This window comes from Grammomys surdaster, unplaced genomic scaffold (genome assembly GCF_004785775.1).
Source record: "Grammomys surdaster isolate TR1022 unplaced genomic scaffold, NIH_TR_1.0 342, whole genome shotgun sequence".
In the NCBI taxonomy this organism is placed as follows: Eukaryota; Metazoa; Chordata; class Mammalia; order Rodentia; family Muridae; genus Grammomys; species Grammomys surdaster.
Window position 1 is genome coordinate 452,928 of NW_021604761.1, and position 19,429 is coordinate 472,356.

General features: G+C 49.1%; 3 protein-coding genes across 3 annotated transcripts; 2 read left to right on the forward strand and 1 right to left on the reverse strand.

The window, feature by feature from the left end:
• Positions 1-4,615: 4,615 nt before the first annotated feature.
• On the reverse strand, positions 4,616-4,993 carry LOC114630598 (60S ribosomal protein L37a-like). The gene has a single exon (XM_028778843.1). The coding sequence runs from the start codon at positions 4,967-4,969 to the stop codon at positions 4,616-4,618; it is 354 nt and encodes a 117-aa protein (XP_028634676.1). The 5' UTR covers positions 4,970-4,993.
• Positions 4,994-7,191: 2,198 nt separating this feature from the next.
• Positions 7,192-10,297, forward strand: Exosc4 (exosome component 4). Its single transcript, XM_028778936.1, has 3 exons — positions 7,192-7,394; positions 8,719-8,925; positions 9,036-10,297. Exons 1-3 carry the CDS (start codon positions 7,224-7,226, stop codon positions 9,393-9,395), a joined length of 738 nt encoding a protein of 245 aa, XP_028634769.1. The 5' UTR covers positions 7,192-7,223; the 3' UTR covers positions 9,396-10,297.
• Positions 10,298-10,913: 616 nt separating this feature from the next.
• On the forward strand, positions 10,914-14,531 carry Gpaa1 (glycosylphosphatidylinositol anchor attachment 1). The gene is made up of 12 exons (XM_028778935.1): positions 10,914-11,072; positions 11,476-11,655; positions 11,739-11,850; positions 12,064-12,211; positions 12,289-12,390; positions 12,479-12,675; positions 12,794-12,990; positions 13,080-13,233; positions 13,400-13,495; positions 13,646-13,836; positions 13,925-14,095; positions 14,214-14,531. The coding sequence occupies exons 1-12, from the start codon at positions 10,999-11,001 to the stop codon at positions 14,455-14,457; spliced, it is 1,866 nt and encodes a 621-aa protein (XP_028634768.1). The 5' UTR covers positions 10,914-10,998; the 3' UTR covers positions 14,458-14,531.
• Positions 14,532-19,429: the final 4,898 nt, after the last annotated feature.

The following is a 19,429-nucleotide window of genomic DNA, read 5'->3' on the forward strand; positions in this document are numbered from 1 at the left end:
AGTGCTGGGATTAAAGGCATGTGCCACCACTACTCGGCATTAAGTCTTTTTAAAATCACAAATTTTAAAATTATGTTATAGGGAATGGATGAAGTCAGAGTAAATACATATCTTTTAAGATTTATTTATTTATTTATTTATTTATTTTAATGAGTACACTGTAGCTGTCCTCCCACACACCTTAAGAGGGCATCAGATCCCATTACAGATGGTTGTGGGCCACCATGTGATTGCTGGGAATTGAACTCTGGACCTCTGGAAGAGCAGTCAGTGATCTTAACCACTGAGACATCTCTCCAGCTGTGCCTGAGGTTTCTTTACTTCCTGTGCATCCAGTCAGGTCAACCCTAAAGACATGCAGGTCACAGCAATACAAACACCAAATAATTGCTTTAAAATGAAATGTTCTTTTAATGAATTTATTAATATTGCAAGAGCAGCAAGTGTTCTTAATCCCGAGCCAACCCAATCCCATAACCATCTCAAACATTTTGGAGCTAGGTACAATGGCACACACCCATAATCTCAACCCTTTTTAATCAGAATTTCAGGGTAGGACATTTGTATTGCTCTTCCAAGACCAAGGAAGCATTAGTAAAGAGGGGCTGGAGACACTGTAAGAGCTGAGAGACCGGGAGGAACTTAATGAAATCCTCTCCTCTGGATACAACATAGCTGTTGAGTCATGACCACACAGCTCTTGTAGCTATGACACACAACCAGCAGGCACACAGTTGGTATAAAGAATGGAAAGTAGCCGGGAAGAGTGTAAGTTTGTAGAGAAGAAATGGGGGTTAATGGGAAGTATGATCATGATACATTGTATAAAATGTACAAAATTAACAAAAACATGAATATTAAGGTCACCTCAGCTATAGTGGAAGTTGAGCTATAGTGGGAAGTTTGTCCTATAACTGGAAGTTATAGGCTATAGAAGAAAAATTAAGTTACTTCTTCTATATATGTAGAAGGGTGATATCACAAAAGTATTATCATTAGAGGCTGTGGGCACATACATCTAAAAAAGCTAGGGGAACTTGGTACAGTTAATTACAGCAGGAAGTTAGATAACTGTTTTTGGTCATATATATATATATATACATATATATATATATGTATATATTCAAATATTATCCCCCTTCCTGGTTTCCCCTACACAAACCCCCTATCCCCATCCCCCCTCACCCCTGCTTCTATGAGGAACCTCCCCCACCCATCCACCGAACCACTGCCGCCTCACCACCCTAGCATTCCCCTATACTAGGTCATCCAGCCTCTACAGGACCAAGGGCCTCTTCTCCCTTTGATGCCAGATAAGGCCATCCTCTGCTACATGCACGGCTGGAGCCATGGGTCCCTCCATGTGTACTCTTTGGTTGGTGGTTTAGTCCCTGGGAGCTCTGGCGGGTCTGGTTGGCTGATAGTGTTGTTCTTCCTATGGGATTGCAAACTCCTTCAGCCCCTTCCGTCCTTCCCCTAACTCTTCCATTGGGGTCCCCGTGCTCTGTCCAATGGTTGGCTGCATTGTTTTCTTTCTACAATATAGTATTTATCAACTTAAAATGTTTTACTGCATGCTGGACTACTTTCTCATTTCATTTGCTTAATCCTGGATCTACAACTTTGCATTCCTGCTTTTAGAGAGTCTGGTGAAAAAGGAGCCAACTCAGACAAAGGGCCTGAGATTAACTCTTCAAAATGCAAAGTTGCCCGTGTCTGGGTGTCTGGGCATGCAGTCTTGGGGGGATGCCCATCATTCCCTGATAACAATGGCTTGCTGTGACTCAACTGTCTGTACAAACAAATACATCTCCTGCTGGACAGCAGCGTTCCTTCTGGGAGCTGGGATTCTGAGTGCCTGCCCAGCAGAGCATGCCTATGCAGCAGTATACCAGAATCTCATCTCTGGGCCTCCCTGGCATAAAGCATCTCAACACACGTTGTCCCAACGTGTTGTAGAGGGAACGGTGTGTGAGCATCTGCGAGGACCTGCCTTCTTCTGACTTCACCTCATTAACTCTTTCCCCTTGGCTGACTTCCATTTCCATCCTTCCTTTGTATTACATCCTCTAAGACATGAATATAATTATACCCTGAGTTCTGAGACCTCTGGGGAAATTGCATTCCTAACATGGCCCTCAAATTTAGTATTAGGTCCCATGATGTACTGAGAATTTTGGTTTCTTTAAGAAACCAGTTATAGCCAGGCAGTGGTGGTGCACGCCTTTAATCCCAGCACTTGGGAGGCAGAGGCAGGAGGATTTCTGAGCCCCAGGCCAGCCTGGTCCACTGAGTGAGTTCCAGGACAGCCAGGGCTATACAGAGAAACCCTGTCTCGAAAAAACAAAAAATGAAAACAAACAAGAAACCAGTTACTTTATGTGATCGTGTTTGTTTTCATCCCAAGTGTGGGATATGGGGCTGCTTCAGACTGTCCACAGCCACTATGATTTGTCTCATGCTCTAGGAGGGGTGGGTGTAATTTTTGCCAGCTGCAGATAGTTTATGTTTGGAATTCTGGGGACTCTTGAGAGGGTATAAATGTGAGAACCCTGAAGGGGGCCAGCAGCAGCTGCTTGCTGCTCGCCCCGCTGCTGCTGGTTCCTGCTGCTGCACTTGCTGGTTTTGCTATTGCTTGGTTACTGGATGCCCTAGGAACTCGATGCCACTGATTAGCAAGCAGTAGTCTAAAGAGATCTACACCCCCTTTCTCCTCTAACATTTTTTTCTCTCTTATCTAGTGTTGGGGGTGGTGGTGGAAGGGATTAGGGTAGAAAAAGGGTGGGAAAGGTGGTAGGTATAAGAATTCAGTAAAGCAGCTAAAATATATGCCTACAGAATGATGCTTAATTTTGATAGTCAACTTGGTTGGATTAAGAAAAATCTAGAGCCAGGCAGTGGTGGCGCACACCTTTAGTTCCAGCACTTGGGAGGCAGAGGCAGGCAGATTTCTGAGTTCGAGGCCAGCCTGGTCTACAGGTGAGTTCCAGGACAGCCAGGGCTACACGGAGAAACCCTGTCTCAAAAAAACAAAAAACAGAAACAAAACAAAAAAAAGAAAGAAAGAAAGAAAGAAAGAAAGAAAGAAAGAAAGAAGGAAGGAAAGAAAGAAAGAAAAGAAAAGAAAGATCTATCTAGAAGCTGGGCAGTGGTGGCACATAACTTTAGTCCTGGCTCTTGGATGATAGGTCTGTGAATTCAAGGCCAGCCTAGACTTCAGAGCAAGTTCCAGGACAGGCAGTATTACATGGAGAAACCCTGTCTTGAAATAAAGAAAGAGAGAAACAAACAAACTAACTAACTAACAAACACCTAGATTGGGGGCTAAAGAGACTACAGCTGCTCACGCAAAGAATCTGAGTTGAGTTCCTGGCGCCCATGACTGACTGTAGCCCCAGCTCCAAGGGATCCAATACCCTCTTCTGGCCTTTGTGGGCACTCCCAGACACCAGGGTATGCATCACATCACACACACACACACACACTCACACACACGCACACGCACAAGGGGGAGGGGGAGACAGAGAGAGAGGGAGGGAGACAGAGAGAGGGAAAAGAGAGAGAGAACAGGTTTTTTTAAACTTTAAAAAAAATAGAATCTAAGTCATGAGTGATGCACACTCTCAGGAGCGTTTCTGATGAGCATGTCCAGAGGGGACTAGTGAAGAGCGAAGACTCACCCTGAGACCGGCGCACTGACTCATGGGCTGGGGCCCCACACCGAGAAGGGGAAAGGAGGAAGCCAGATGAGCACAGGCAGTTTTCTTTCTGACTCTTGACCACCAAATCATGGAAAGTCCCAGCCACCGTGAACTCCACCGCTCCTTCCGGCCATGGTGGATATTATCCTCTCAAACAGAGTCAAAGCAAAGCCTTCCTCCTGAAATCTTTTTGTCAGGCAATTGATGATAGCAACAAAACAAAAAACAAAGGAAAAACTGATAAGGTCCCTGAATCCGAGATCTATACTGGTTTTCAATTAGAATATGGGCCCGAGGAGTGCGAGGGGCAGTGGCTTCAGACCTTGAACCTGATGCTGCCAGGTTGAGGTCCTTGTTCCTAAGAGGTGGAAGGACACTTGTACTAGGAGGCCTGATGAGGGCACTATGGACTGGAAGCTGCAGTGGCCACCAACTTCCTTCAGACTCCTCAGGCTGAAGACTAGCTTTCTTCTGGCTATTCTAAGTGGATGAGGCTGTCGCCACACAATGGGGTAGAGGGTCTTTGTATATCCAGAGGCAATTTTGTATACCCAGCAATGCACAAGATAAACAACCCCAACCTCACAGGGATGGCAGGGGCTTAGGGTACCCTGGTAAGACCTGCCGCACACTGAAGCAGCTCCGTCCAGCAGTCTATGACAGTACAGTACTGCCAGTCCTAACAGTACAACCTCTGTGAGAGGCAATGTTGTGAGTGCTAGGATTCAGGTCTTTCTCCAGTCCAACACAGTACGTCAACCTACCTGCTTTTCTTAAGGTTAACTGTTGACAGTCCTCTTATGGAGTTGCGGGAGGTCTATGTCCCCCGCACTGGTTATGTGTGTCTTGGGATGTCCATTCTTGGGACCCATCCATCCTCTCTTCTCAGTATTCTATACACTGAGCTCGCTGCTTTAATTTTCTTTTTCTTTCTTTCTGTAAATTAACCTGTTTATTGCAGGGCAGGCGAGTCTCAGGCGGTAGGGCTTCTCCTGGTCTTTCAGTTCCTTCAGTCTTCTGATGGCAGACTTCACTGTGACTGCAGAGGTGGTGTTGTAGGTCCAGGCCCCACCGGCCACTGTTTTCATGCAGGAGCCACAGTGCCAGATGCCAACGGCTTGTCTCTTCATCTTCGTCTTGCCACAGAAGGAGCAAGTGTACTTGGTGTGCTGGCTGATTTCAATTTTCTTCACCATTTTCCGGAGGGAGGCCCCATAGCGGGTCCCATATTTCCCGACGATCCCAACCTTCTTGGTGCGTTTAGCCATGTCGCTGGAACCGAAGCCCAAGCCGGAAGAGGATGCTGCTTTAATTTTCAAGTTTGGATAGTGACATACATTTTCTTATGTACTAAATGGGCTGGATGGTGGGGGAGGGGCGGCATGTGAAAATGTTGAGCTCTTTGCTAATGACAATGATCACTATGAAACAGAAACAAGGAGAGGTGCTGAGGCGGGGATGGGGGTGTCTCTCTTTTCCTTTCTATTGTACTGGACTGACATGAGAGGCTGTAATATACCGAACTAGAAATGCAAGAGTAATGAGACTGGTAGGTGACAGTCCCTCTGCCTGCTCTAGTTCTCAGAAACTAGAGTCCTTAGGAACAGAATCACTAAACAGTCTCTTTAGGGATCGAGTTGATAAAATGCTGCTATGACCCGGTAACACTCAGAGTTCTTTCCCTCCCCTTCCCAGACATAAGACAGCTTTGAGTTACTGCTAGACTTTATTTTCACATTTTATTTATCTGGGGAGATGGGGATGTGCCTGGCACAGTGGAGGCATAGAGGTCATTAGACCACAACTTCTGTAAGGAGGACAAGGAGGAAGAGGAGGAGTTCTCTCCACATTTGAGTTCTGGTGGGTTTTTGTTTTTTTGTTTGTTTGTTTGTTTGTTTTTTAGGTTTTTTTGAGACAGGGTTTCTCTGTGTAGCCCTGGCTGTCCTGGAACTCACTCTGTAGACCAGGTTGGCCTCTAACTCAGAAATCCGCCTGCCTCTGCCTCCCAAATGCTGGGATTAAAGGCATGTGTTTTTGTTTTTTTGAGACAGTGTTTCTCTGTGTAGCCCTGGAACTCTCTCTAAAACAGACTGGCCTTGAACTCAGAGATCTGCCTGCTTCTGACTTTCAAGTACTAGAATTAAAGGCTTGAGCTGCTACAGCTGGCAAGTGTGATGTTCTAACTCTCCTAGTCCTTCAGAACTGAATGTTCCTTCCCTTCAGGACATCTGTCTTGTTCTATGTTATGCTCATCTCTCCAGAGCAAACTCTTCTGAATATTCTCCCCCATAAGGGCCTTATCATTGCTGTCTGAGACAAAGATACTGTAACTCTCCTAATAAAGCTCATCTAGCCGGGCAGTGGTGGCGCACGCCTTTAATCCCAGCACTTGGGAGGCAGAGGCAGGCGGATTTCTGAGTTTGAGGCCAGCCTGGTCTACAAAGTGAGTTCCAAGACAGCCAGGACTACACAGAGAAACCCTGTCTCGAAAAACAAACAACAAAACAAAACAAAACAAAGCTCATCTGAAGAATAATTTCATCTCAGTGTCCTTTCTATGAATCTGAATCATCTTCTATCTGTAACAACAACAAAATCTCAAGAGTATAGATTTCATAATTTCTGGGTGAAAATACTCTAAAAACCTGTATACTAAATGAATCAATCTTTAAAAATAATCAAAACTCCAAAACCTACTATACTGGTGCATATATACAACTGCAGGCGTTTTGTGCTTCCATTCAGACAATAGGGAAAACTTACTGGCCAAGTTTATGGATTTAACCAAGCAAATGAAAAAAAAAGAAAGAAAGAAAGAAAGAAAGGAAGGAAGGAAGGAAGGAAGGAAGAAAGAAACCCTAAACTAAACTAAAACTGAGTCACAAAGATAATCACGTGTACGTGTAACAAAAAGTCGTGCTTAGCTAAACTGACAACTGTAAAACCTACACGGGCAAAAGACCAAAAAAAAAAAAAAAAAATGCAGAGGACCAGGTTCGATTCCCAGCACTCACACAGTAGCTCACAGCTGCCTGTAATTTCTGTTCCGGGAGCTCTTACACCGTCTTCTAACCTCTGCAGAACTAAGCACACACGTGACGAATAGACATACAAGCAGGTAAACATTCGTACAATAAAAATAGATATACAATTTTTTTTTAAAGACCAAAAAAAAAAAAAAAAAAAAAAGAGTCCACGCTGGGACCAACAAACCCAGGATGTCCGGAAAGAGAAGTCCGTTTTCAAAGCGTACCTACTTCAACAACCCCGGAGGGGCTGCAGAAACCGGTTCAGCTCGGGCTTTCAGTTTCCCGGAACTGAACAGCGTAAGTCGTACATTCAGAAAGCCGGGGATACTAGGAGCCGTAGTTCCCTTAGACCGGAAACGGACTAGTTTACCGGAAGCTGTAGTTCACCGAGACTGAAAAGGAAAGGGACCGACGGAAGTCGGAAGTCGTAGTACTGGAGGCCCAGGTCATCTAAGGGGTCGTGCTCTCGGAGGCGGAGCGAAGACTACACAACATGGCTGGGCTGGAGCTTCTGTCCGATCAGGGTTACCGGATAGACGGCCGCCGCGCGGGGGAGCTGCGCAAGATCCAGGCGCGGATGGGCGTGTTTGCGCAGGCCGATGGCTCGGCTTATATCGAGCAGGGCAACACCAAGGCACTGGCGGTGGTCTACGGGCCTCACGAGGCGAGTAAGCGGAAGGGACCGGGGGCTCGTGGCCGCACGTCTAGGGAGTAGACCCAAGTCTTAGGGCTTAACTCCTCCGCCTATGCAGCAGTATACCCATCTCTGAGTCTCTGTGGGCCTCCCTGGCATAAAGCATCTCAACACACGTTGTCCCAACGTGTTGTAGAGGGAATGGTGTGTGAGCATCTGCGAGGACCTGCCTTCTTCTGACTTCACCTCATGAGCTCTTTCCCCTTGGCTGACTTCCATTTCCATCCTTCCTTTGTATTACATCCTCTAAGACATGAATATAATTATACCCTGAAATTGCATCCCTAACATGGCCCTCAAATTTAAGTATTAGGTCCCATGATGTACTGAGAATTTTGGCTTAAGAACCCAGTTATGTGATCATGATTTGTTTTCATCCCAAGTGTGGGATATGGGGCTGCTTCAGACTGTCGACAGCCACTATGGTTTGTCTCATGCAGGGACTGGGGGCTCGAGGCCGCATGTCGAGGAAGTAGACCTACGGCTTAACTCCTTCTCAGTGGGATCTATGCTTATCTTTTCTCCTGGACTGCCCGCTTCATCTCTGATGTGCCTCAGCTAGCCTGGCGAAGCTCCACTCACTCCCTGGTCTTTTAGTTCAGTATTCTGACATCTTGTCGGGGAAAAGGACCTCCCAGGCTATTTCTGCACCTAGTACATCCATTTTCCTGGGTCTTCCAAGTCGCTTGTTTCCCTACTGAAACATACACCCTCCCAAGACAGGGATCTTAGATTAAACTGTCTGCCTTTATTGCTGTGTCTCAGTGCTGTAGCGAGGCCAGCAAAACATGGACATTTTAAGGTTTGCTAGGATATGGAGGTCAGCTTTCTAGGTGGAAGCCAGGATGATGGTCAGGTATAGAACACTGAGGGCAGACTATTGGTAGGTACAGGGACAGTAGATCAAATAAAGTTGGAGGGTTACCAAGTAGGTGAGGACCCAGGGCTTTGAAGGTCAGGGAAATTGAGATTTTCTTTTACATGTAATGGGAAGTTTCTGGAAGGTAAGTAAAATATTAGTTTGTAAGTGACACAGTCAAATCAGATGTTTGTAAACATGGTGGCCACAATGGGAATAATTATTTGGGAGGAAATGTTGCAACCAAAGAACAAAGAGTTGCCTGCCAAAGGTGATGATGATGTGGCTTAGGCTGAAAAGTAGCCCCCCACACACCTATGATTTGGAAACAAAGTAGCTGCTTCCTGAAGCTCTTTAGAAAGAGAAGTATGGTTGAGCCATCGAGTGTGAACCAGGAGGTAGGCAGGCCTGGCTCATTCATTCTTTTTCCTCCAGATCCGGGGCTCCCGGTCTCGAGCCCTGCCTGACCGGGCTCTAGTAAACTGTCAGTACAGTTCAGCAACCTTCAGCACAGGTGAGCGCAAGCGAAGGCCTCATGGAGACCGGAAGTCTTGTGAGATGGGGCTGCAGCTACGTCAGACCTTCGAGGCAGCTATCCTCACACAGCTGCACCCACGCTCTCAGATTGACATCTATGTGCAGGTGAGCTGCATGCAGCGTCAAACCACTCCCCTGGGGCGGGGCTTAAAGATAGGGCCGTCTGAGATGCTGGAGGATGAGATGCCAGTTTGATGTCTTGATGCCCCCTGCAGGTGTTGCAAGCAGACGGTGGGACCTATGCAGCATGTGTGAACGCAGCCACACTAGCAGTGATGGATGCTGGAATACCTATGCGGGACTTTGTATGTGCATGTTCAGCTGGCTTTGTGGATGGCACAGCACTAGCGGACCTCAGCCACGTGGAAGAAGCAGCTGGAGGACCCCAGCTAGCCCTGGCCCTGCTGCCAGCCTCTGGCCAGATTGCACTACTTGAGATGGATTCGAGGCTGCATGAAGACCACTTGGAGCAGGTGCTAGAGGCTGCTGCCCAGGCAGCCCGAGACGTGCACACTCTGCTGGATCGTGTTGTCCGGCAGCATGTGCAGGAGGCCTCTATCTTACTGGGGGACTGAGTGGCAACCACCCATATCCAGAATAAAGGCCCTTTCCTCTCCTGAAACATACCTTACTGTACAGCACTTCAAAGCAGCTCAGGGCCCTACAGAGTGTAGTCCCAAAGTGGAAAGAACACTTGTGCTAGGAAGAGCAAGTGCTCATGTTGTGTCTGCCCAGATACCAGGGTCCGAAAAGGAGTCTGAATCTATGCAAAACAAAGAGCCTTTATTCACGATTAAGCTTGGACCCTCAGAATCTTCCAACGCATCAGTTTTGTGCTGAGAGTCCCGAGCCTCAATTAGGCAGGGTTTTTATACTAGATTGAGCAGAGAACAAGGGTCTCTAGGATAGCAATTGCCTTGTTTGGCAAGGGTTGAGCAGGGAGCCAGAGTCTCTAACCTGTCAGTTGCCTTATTTGGCAAGGGGTATCTTGGCGCACAGGGTTTGGTCAGTGATGAGCAATTTATCTGTAACCTTTGGAATTTTAGGCACTTTTCCTCTATTTCCCTGATTGGCCCAGGGCAGTTTCTTCCTGGAATTGTTGGTGGTATTTCTATTAACCACAGTTCAAACTGGGGACAAGCAGGCTCAAGATGGAGTCAGCTTACAAATTTCTCCCATCGCCTGTGTTCCTCGCTCAAGCCTTCCGACTAAGTAACGTGCCATGCTTACAGAGCCCGTCAGGGACATAAACACAAGGCCGAGGTAGCACTCAGCTGGCTTGGGTGCCCATCATTAAGAGATGTAAGGTTAGATTTATGCAGTGGTTCTCAACTTGTGGGTGACAGCCCCTGTGGGGGTCTCATATCCGATCATGCAAATAAGATATTTACATTATGACATAACAGCAAAATAATTTCATGGTTGGGGGTCACCACAACATGAGGAACTCTATTAAAGGTTAGACTGTTAAGAACCACTGGACTAATGTCTTCTTTCCTTGGGCCTTTCCAGCCTCTTCCTTTGGGCTCTAGGATAGCAAACCTCTGTTGCCTCTTGGCCATTTATCCTTAGACCCTTACCTCTGTACCCTTTTAGAGAAACTGCCTTCATCCTCCACCACCCCTCTCTGGCCACCAACTCGCCCACTGTGGCAGTGGGCCCACTGTCTTAAAATTCATGACATCCATAGAAATGACTCAACATCGGATCCTCAGTTCACATGGGCCCATAAGTCATAGCTACAACACGGTCGTTCAATATCTCCCTTCAGCAGGCATTCGTGTTTTCGCCGTTCTAGCTCTCTACCCACCTGCGTTACACACTCCCGAGAACCTTTAGGCAGGCACACTATTACTGCTCCGTCTTGAGTTCCGCCAGTGTCCTGCCCTTCAGCTGCCCGCCCGCAGCTTCACAGTCCCAGGTTCCAGTTCCGCCCACTCGCCGCCACTGCATCCTGTAGTTCTCCAGCCTACTGCAGTTCTGAGCACGCGCAGAGCTAGCGACCTCCGTTGTGGACATGCGCAAAATGTGGTTTCCAAGGATATCTGTCGCTACCAAGCGTATTGGCGCGATGGATCCTGGGACCGGATATTAAGGCGGCACGGGGCGCCGGGTCTGACAGGAACCCTGCTCTTGGAGGTGTCAAGCTGCGGCGAGAGCAGAGCCCCGCGCCCCGCCATGGGTCTCCTGTCGGACCCGGTGCGCCGGCGCGCGCTCGCCCGCATCGTCTTGCGCCTAAACACACCTCTCTGGTGAGGGCGGGTTCAGGGGGCGGGACTCGCGCCTATTGCTCCTGGGTCTGCGCCCTCCTTGCAAGTGTCACTCAGGCACTGAGCTTGGAGCTGTGGTCCCTATCCATCCCTGATATAGTGTCTCGGGTGCTTTTTTTCTCCCGGAGGCAGGATTTCTCTGTGTAGCTCTGGTTGTCCTGGAACTCGCTCTGTAGACCAGACTGGCCTGGAACTCAGAGATCCACCTGCGCCTGCCTCTGCCTCCTGAGTGCTAGGATTAACGGCGTGTGCCGCCACTGCCCGGCTTCGGCTCCGGTTCTTAATGGCTTGGACCATCCCGCTGGACCTTCTGGGGCATGGCGGAAACCACGAGCGAGCGTTCCAGGTCGGGCTAATTCCGGGCCCTCTCTATACTCTCTCGCAGTGTGCTGAGCTACGTGGCTGGCATCGCCTGGTTTTTGGCGCTGGCTTTTCCGCCGCTAACACAGCGCACTTACATGTCCGAGAACGCCATGGGCTCCACCATGGTGGAGGAACAGTTTGTAGGTGGAGACCGCGCTCGGAGCTTTGCCCGGGACTTCGCTGCCCACCGCAAGAAGCCGGGGTGAGTACCTAGCAGCGGGCTGGGCATTTCAGGGGCGGCGGAGACCCGGGAGCTCTTCTTAGAGGCTATCTTTGTGTCTCCAGGGCTCTGCCAGTAGCCTGGCTGGAACGGTCCATGCGATCTGTAGGGCTGGAGGTCTACACTCAGAGCTTCTCCCGCAAACTACCCTTCCCGGATGAGACCCATGAGCGCTATGTATTGAGGGAAAGGGGTGTGCCTGGGAGAAAAGCACATTGGAAGGGTGGCCTGGGTTGGGTGTCTTGTTGAAGTGTCCTGGAACCGAGAAACTCTGGGAGGGATGGTCCAAAGACCTCTGGTGGTGGCCATTGTAGTGCCAAGGAAAGAAGGCAGGCTTCAGGCTGTCTTCTGGAGGGTCTACTGAGGCTATCCCATCAACACTTTGTGCAGATGGTGTCAGGTACCAATGTGTATGGCATCCTGCGGGCCCCACGTGCTGCCAGTACCGAGTCCCTGGTACTTACTGTACCCTGTGGTCCAGACTCCACCAATAGCCAGGCTGTGGGGTTGTTGTTGGCACTTGCTGCCCATTTCCGAGGTGAGGCTCTGGGACTCTGGTCAGGGAGGGTTTGATCAATACCCCAGGCCCTTACTGACCCTGCCTTTGGCTTCCAGGGCAGATTTACTGGGCCAAAGATATAATATTCCTGGTAACAGACCATGATCTTCTGGGCACAGAGGCTTGGCTTGAAGCCTACCACGACATTAATGTTACAGGTAGATGTAGCCTAGTCTTGCTCCTGTCTCTTTCGGGGTCAACTGTGTCACTTGTACCCCCTCTAGTGCTCACTGCTTGTTCTTACAGGCATACAGTCATCTCCCCTGCAGGGCAGGGCTGGAGCCATCCAGGCCGCTATAGCTCTGGAGCTGAGCAGTGATGTGGTCACCAGCCTTGATGTGACAGTGGAGGGACTCAACGGTCAGCTGCCCAATCTTGATCTGCTCAACCTCTTCCAGACCTTCTGCCAGAAAGGGGGCCTGTTATGTACACTCCAGGGCAAGGTGGGACCAGAAAGGGGGCCCTGTTATGTACACTCCAGGGCAAGATGGGACCCACCAGCTTGGGAGCATGGGGCCTGTGAGAAGGAGTGAGTCTGATCTTGTCCCCATGCCTCCAAAGCTTCAGCCCCAGGACTGGACATCACTCGAAGGGCCGTTGCAGGGTCTGCAGACACTGCTACTCATGATGCTGCGGCAGGCCTCTGGCCAGCCCCACGGCCCCCATGGCCTTTTTCTGCGCTATGGAGTGGAGGCCCTTACCCTACGTGGCATCAATAGCTTCCGCCAATACAAGTATGATTTGGTGGCAGTGGGCAAGTAAGTCTCTGGACCCCTTTCTGTGCTCGAGGTGGTGTCTAGCTGGGGTGAGAGGACGGCTAGTGCTGACCTGACTGTGCTCCTGCCAGGGCTTTGGAGGGCATGTTCCGCAAGCTCAACCACCTCCTAGAGCGCCTACACCAGTCATTCTTCTTCTACCTGCTGCCTGCCCTCTCCCGCTTTGTCTCCATTGGACTCTACATGCCTGCCACGGGCTTCCTGCTCCTGGTCCTTGGACTCAAGATATCCTCCACCCTCGTTCTCACTTGTGGCCAGACTCACCCAGATCCCTTTAACTATAAAGTGGGGACAGTCCCTCATCCTACCACAGGGGTGGGGAATCGAGCCTAAGATCTCCCAGCTAGCAAATCCCATGCAATGTCTTGTTGGGGTCCTTGACTTGCTCTATGCTCTGGAGCTGTGGATGCAGTTGCATGAGGCTGGAGTGAACCCCGAGGAGGCTGGGAAGGCCCCCAGCCCTGGGTCTCCGCTCTTGGCCACACAGGTGATGATATACTCTACTGCTCTTAAGATGGGGTTTTTAACATCCCCAGCAGTGCTTTCTGCTGCTACCCCTCAGTTGGACGGGTGGTATGCGTCCTTGGGGGTTCCCCTATGCCTCTGGCCTAACTCCAAGTACCCATGTGTTCTGCAGGGTGTGGGCCTGGCCTCACTTATGGCACCCCTACTGATCTCTCAGGCCATGGGTTTGGCCCTCTATTTCCTGCCTGTGCTGGGCCAACATGTAGCTGCCCAGCATTTTCCAGTGGCTGAAGCCGAGGCTGTCGTGTTGACACTGCTGGCGATTTATGTAGCCGGTCTAGCCCTTCCACACAACACCCACCGGTGAGCAGCTGGGTTGGACAGGTGGAGGTGGGGCCCTGGATACTTAGATGGATACTTTTGGACTGCCCTTGAACTTCTTACCTTGTAGAGTGGTCAGCTCACAGGTCCCAGACAGGGGCTGGATGGCACTGAAACTGGTGGCCCTGATCTACCTGGCACTGCAGCTGGGTTGCATTGCTCTCCTCAATTTCTCCCTGGGCTTCCTGCTGGCTGCCACCATGGTACCCGCTGCCGCACTCACCAAGCCCCATGGACCCCGGTACGTGCTGGTCCACTCTTCTCCACCAATACCTTTGTCCTTCACCGGGGCCAAGCCTCATTTATTCACTTGCTGGCATCCACCATGGTACATACTTAAGTGTTGCCCTTCTTCCCAGGACACTCTATGCTGCCCTGCTGGTAGTGACCAGCCCAGCAGTCACACTCTTCGGTAGCCTGTTCCTCTGGCGGGAGCTGCAGGAGATTCCACTGTCTCTGGCAGAGGGTTGGCAGCTCTTCCTGACAGCATTGGCCCAGGGTGTGCTGGAACACTACACCTATGGCGCCCTCCTCTTCCCAATACTGGCCTTGGGTCTGTATCCTTGTTGGCTGCTTTTCTGGAATGTTCTCTTCTGGAAGTGAGGTCTCTGGGAAGGGATCCCCAAGCCTCCATTCTACCTCCTCTCTGGAAAATAAACATGTGCTCTGTTTCTGTACCTTGGGATCCTGGCCCACTGTCTTGTTGGAGCCCCTGGCAATTGGCCAGGCATTCCCACCCACTCATGTCTTTGGAGGAGCCACCCTGGTCGTATTCTCAGGTGTTTCTCTCCTGATAGCAGAAGTGGGAGCCCCATAGACGTCTGGAGAGGGGCCTCAGCTGGACACTGAAGGGGCAAGGGTAAACCCACTCCCAGGTCTCCATGAAATCCTGTAGGTAGACAGGCCCATGTGACTATATGGTGCTATCCAGTGCTACGCTAAAAGCGATTCTGGGGCATGAGATAATCTGCAGCCAGGGTTTGAGGGCCTGACAGTAGCTGTGGTACCCAGAGACCTCACAGCACCATCTTTAGTCCTGAGCTGAAAGGACAAGAGCTGGAGTCTTAGGAGGTTCAGGGTTTGGGCTGCATTTCTATCCAAGGCTAGAAACTAGTGTGTGCTTTATATGGAGTAGAAGAAACATCAGTCTCCGCTTAAAGTAGCACAAGCCAAGGTGAGGCACCCACTAGAGGCATAGTAGGAAAAGGTGGTATTCAAGTCTAGTCAGGACTCAGAAGCAATAGTCTGAGAAAAGAGCCCCAAAGCAGGGCAACACTGATAAGCCAGCACAGAAGGAAGCGGGTGGTTTTGACAGGATCCCCAGAAGGAACTACAGTACCTTTTGTGGAAGAAGGAAAGAAGTATGGTCTTTCTGACACACTAGGACCCTGTCAGAAACATTGGTGGCTAGTCTGGACACACACATCATGGGATGGCCACAAGGCCTTGACCAAGGACACTAAAATATGAAAAGAAAAGAAACTGGTCTGGAGGTGCCTTTACACTGCCCTGTAGCGGCTTCAGTGTTTGGAAGGGGGCCAGAAGCCCTTCCTCACCTCACTGATGGTTCCTATCTTCCCGTGAGTTGGTTCCTGTTGGCCCTTGGGAGGCACATGTGGTTTCAGAGAATCTCAGTCTGAGCCAGAGTGACGGCTCCGTAGGTAAGAGCATCTGCTATCCAGTTGACGACCCATCTCACGTGGTGTAAAGGGGACTAACTCCCACAAGCCCTCTGAGCACACGTGCACCCTGACATGCATATATGCATACTCACAAAATGTTTTTTAATTTTTAGGGTTTCTTTGGGGGTCCCCCGAGGAGACCACTGGTCTACCTGGTAGGAGCCTATGGCTTACACATGGAGGGACTGTATGGAAGCCGCTGAGGAAAGTAGCCCTGCCATTGAGTTGGCAGTTCTGGCCCTTTAGGCCCTACTCCAGCCTTTGCACTCGAGTGCTACTTCCTGGGTAAATGTACTGCTAGGAAGACTTGTCTGTGTGCCTTCTGTCCCTGACCTCTCATCTAGTACAAACTCTCCCTGCAGTGTGGCCGGGCTTTGGCCTTACCAGTTTTTAACAGAACTTTAGTAGTCACTTAAAATGCAAGTGGATATGTATTTATTTGTGGAATATACACAGGAAGAAAGCTAAGCAATCCTTTCACATGTCCTGAACATACCGAGCATTTTTCATCTGCATGAATATTGAGAAGGAACGGTAGAAAAAATGTCCACCGAGGAGGTGGGCATTTGTCTTAATTTTCACTAATGTCATGTGTACATTTTTCAGAATGTGAGGTAACTAGGCACAATGACGTGACTATCAGAATCCTCGCCCTCTCTGAGGCAGAAGCAGGGCGACCATGAGTTTGAGGCTAGTCTAAGTTACATAGTGAATCTCTAAAGAAAAGGGGAAGCAGTGGGTGGGCAAGATACTGTGTGCATATGGTCCTTGATGTTTGGAAGGCCTTAAGACAAAAGGGTTACATGAGCCTTGTAGTTTGAGTAAGTCTGGGCAGCATAGGGAAACACTGTCAGAACAAAACAGAAACAAACAGGGTATGATGGCTCGTGCCCATAGTCAAGACTGTTCTTTGACCCACGTTCACTTTCTGAAGCTATGGTAGGAACATAAGAAACCTGGAAGTCGGAGCATAAAGCTCTGTTGGCATTCTGCGTGCATGCGTGTGCAAGTGTGTGACAACAGGGTGACCTGGGTTTGCTGAATAAGGCTTGGGAAGAGGAACAGATTCCACTCTGTGGTGTTTTCTAACACTGGTTTGTGTCCACTCTGCAGGATGGGGTGCAGTTTATTTAAAGTTCCATAGGGTGTTTAAAAATATCGGGTGTTGGCTACAAGGAAAGCTCAGCTCTCGTGTACTCAGACCGAGAAGGACAGAGACTGGAGTCCTGAGAACCTAGAGGACAATCAGGCGTTGTGTTTTATGATTTTTTGGTTGGTTAGTTGGTGTGCATTTAGTTTTGTTTGCTTTTCCTTTTTTTTTTTTTTTAATGAGCTCAGCCTTCATTTACTTTTTGACATGGGGTCTCCAGCTCCCTGTGTAGCTCAGGCTGGCCTTGAATTCCTGCTCCTTCCTCTACCTCCCAATCCGCAGGTTATAGTCCTGGAATCAAGATAGAAACATGAGCCAAAGCACTTGGATCGACACTAGAAATATAGCTGCCCAGCCACATGTAAGTAATCCGGAGATAATGGAAGGAAGTTAGAGATGTCAACTGATAATTTTTTACAGGAAGACTTGGTTGGTTGTGTCATTTAATTGCAGGGAGATGGACAGGGTGTTCTCATTTGGTTTCTGCTTTTCTTCACACAGGACATGAGCACCACAGAGGCTGCTTTTTTTTTTTTTTTTTGACATGGTTCTAACATAGAGCCAAGCAAAGGTAGAGTATTCCTGTGCATTTGCTGAGTGAGAGGGTAAGGAAGAAAGCGTTCAGGGAGTACAGTCCAGAAAGATCCTCCAAGGTCATCATGGACAGCAGACATCTGGTCATAGCTTGCCTTCTAGACAGGATGTACCCTTGGCGAGGACAGGACCAGTTTGTTACAGTGCCAGGATAGCCTCTCCAGTCAAGTACCTAGACAGAGGAACTGGCTGTGGGGATAGAGGGAAGGAAGGGTGGCCAAGAGAGTCCATGCCACTGATGTGCAAGGCTGCATGCTGAAGGTGAAGACTGTAGGAAGCCAAGGCGGGTACACAGGTCTCTGGGTGGGAGAACTGTCACTGCATGTGGAGGACAAGTCAGGAGGTAAGGCAGTACTATCGGCTTGTTTCCAGTGTGCCTGATGTCTAAGGTTGGAGTGGGGTGTGTGTGTGTGTACCCGCTTTCCCCAAGGGACTCAAGCACTCACTTGTCTCCTAAGCCAGCAGTCAGCTCTTACCTGCCTTGGAAGAACATTGTCATCACCCCCCAAAAAATCCATGTACCCCTCAGCACTTGCTGCTCATCCTCCCTTCCCCTTCCAGCCACTGGCAGAATTAGTCTGCTTTATGCTTTCGGGTACTCTCCCGCTTAGGCAAACGGAATCATATACATGTGGTCTTTTGTGTCTGACTTTGACCGAATGTGATGAGTTTGAGTGTCATCTATGCTGGGGCTTCTACCGTGCCTCACCTCTCACACTGGAATTAAAGAGCCCACCCATGGCTGTCTGCTCCTCCCTATTCCAGAGATAGCCTCATCCTGTAGACAAAATGGTGAAGGTCAGTGTGAATGGGTTTGGCCGTATTGGTTACCAGGACTGCCTTCTGCTCTGCACTTGGCAAAGTGGAGATTGTTGCCATCAACAACCCCTTCATTGACCCCAACTACATGTTCCAGTATGACTCCACCCATGGCAAATTCAACGGCACAGTCAAGGCTGAGAATGGGAAGCTTGTCATCAACGGGAAGCCCATCACCATCTTCCAGGAGTGAGATCCTGCTAACATCAAATGGGGTGATGCTGGTGCTGAGTATGTCATGGAGTCCACTGGCGTCTTCACCACCATGGAGAAGGCCGGGGCCCACTTGAAGGGTTGGGCCAAAGGGTCATCCTCTCTGCCCCTTCTGCTGATGCCCCCATGTTTGTGATGAACCATGAGAAATATGACAACTCGCTCAAGATTGTCAGCAATGCTTCCTGCACCACCAACTGCTTAGCCCCCCTGGCCAGGATTAAAGGTGTAGGCCACTATGTCTGCCCAGCTTCTGGACATTTCATATATATACCCATATCTTTCATGGGTATATATATCTAGGAATGTCTTTCTTCAATTCCTACAAACTAAAACATTCGTTCTGAAAAGGAGGGAGAGGCTCATGTGATTTGGGAAGTAAACATACTTTATCATGTCTGAGAAAGCCGAACTGTACAAATTCCTTTTCAGAATTATAGAGGCCAAAAACTGCTTAAGGAGGAGCCTCTGTAACAAAATTGTAGCAAGATTCTTGAACCTATTGAGTTGCCTGTGAGAGTGCACCAGAGACACAGCTTTTGTTAGGTATTTCCAGCCATATAGGTGCTTCCTGTCATCCTTGGTCCTGTAAGTGATCCCTCACCTCCACTCCTGTTAGAAAACAAAATATTAGAAAATGCAGTAGTCCAATCAGGCGGTGGTGGCGCACACCTTTAATCCCAGCGCTTGGGAGGCAGAGGCAGGCAGATTTTTATGAGTTCAAAGCCAGCCTGGTCTGCAGAGGAAGTTCTAGTACAAACCAGGTCTGAGCAGAGAAACCCTGTCTACAAAAACAAAAACAGATAAACACAGTAGTCCACCAAGTTGGATTTTGGTATTAGATCATGAGCTCCCTTTCTTGGGTAAGTAGATGCGTGTGTGTGTGTGTGTGTGTGTGTGTGTTGTGTCTTACAGGAAAAATTTCTTACATGACTTATATTTAAAGTTATGAAAAACTGCCAAACTATTCCTATAGGCTCATATATTTGATTGCTTGGTCCCTAGTTGGTGGAATTGTTTTGAGAAGGATTAGGAGGAGGTATGGTCTTGTTAGAGGTGTGTCGCTGGAGGTGACTTTTGAGGGTTTTTTTTCTCTTTTTTTTTTTTTTTTTTTTTG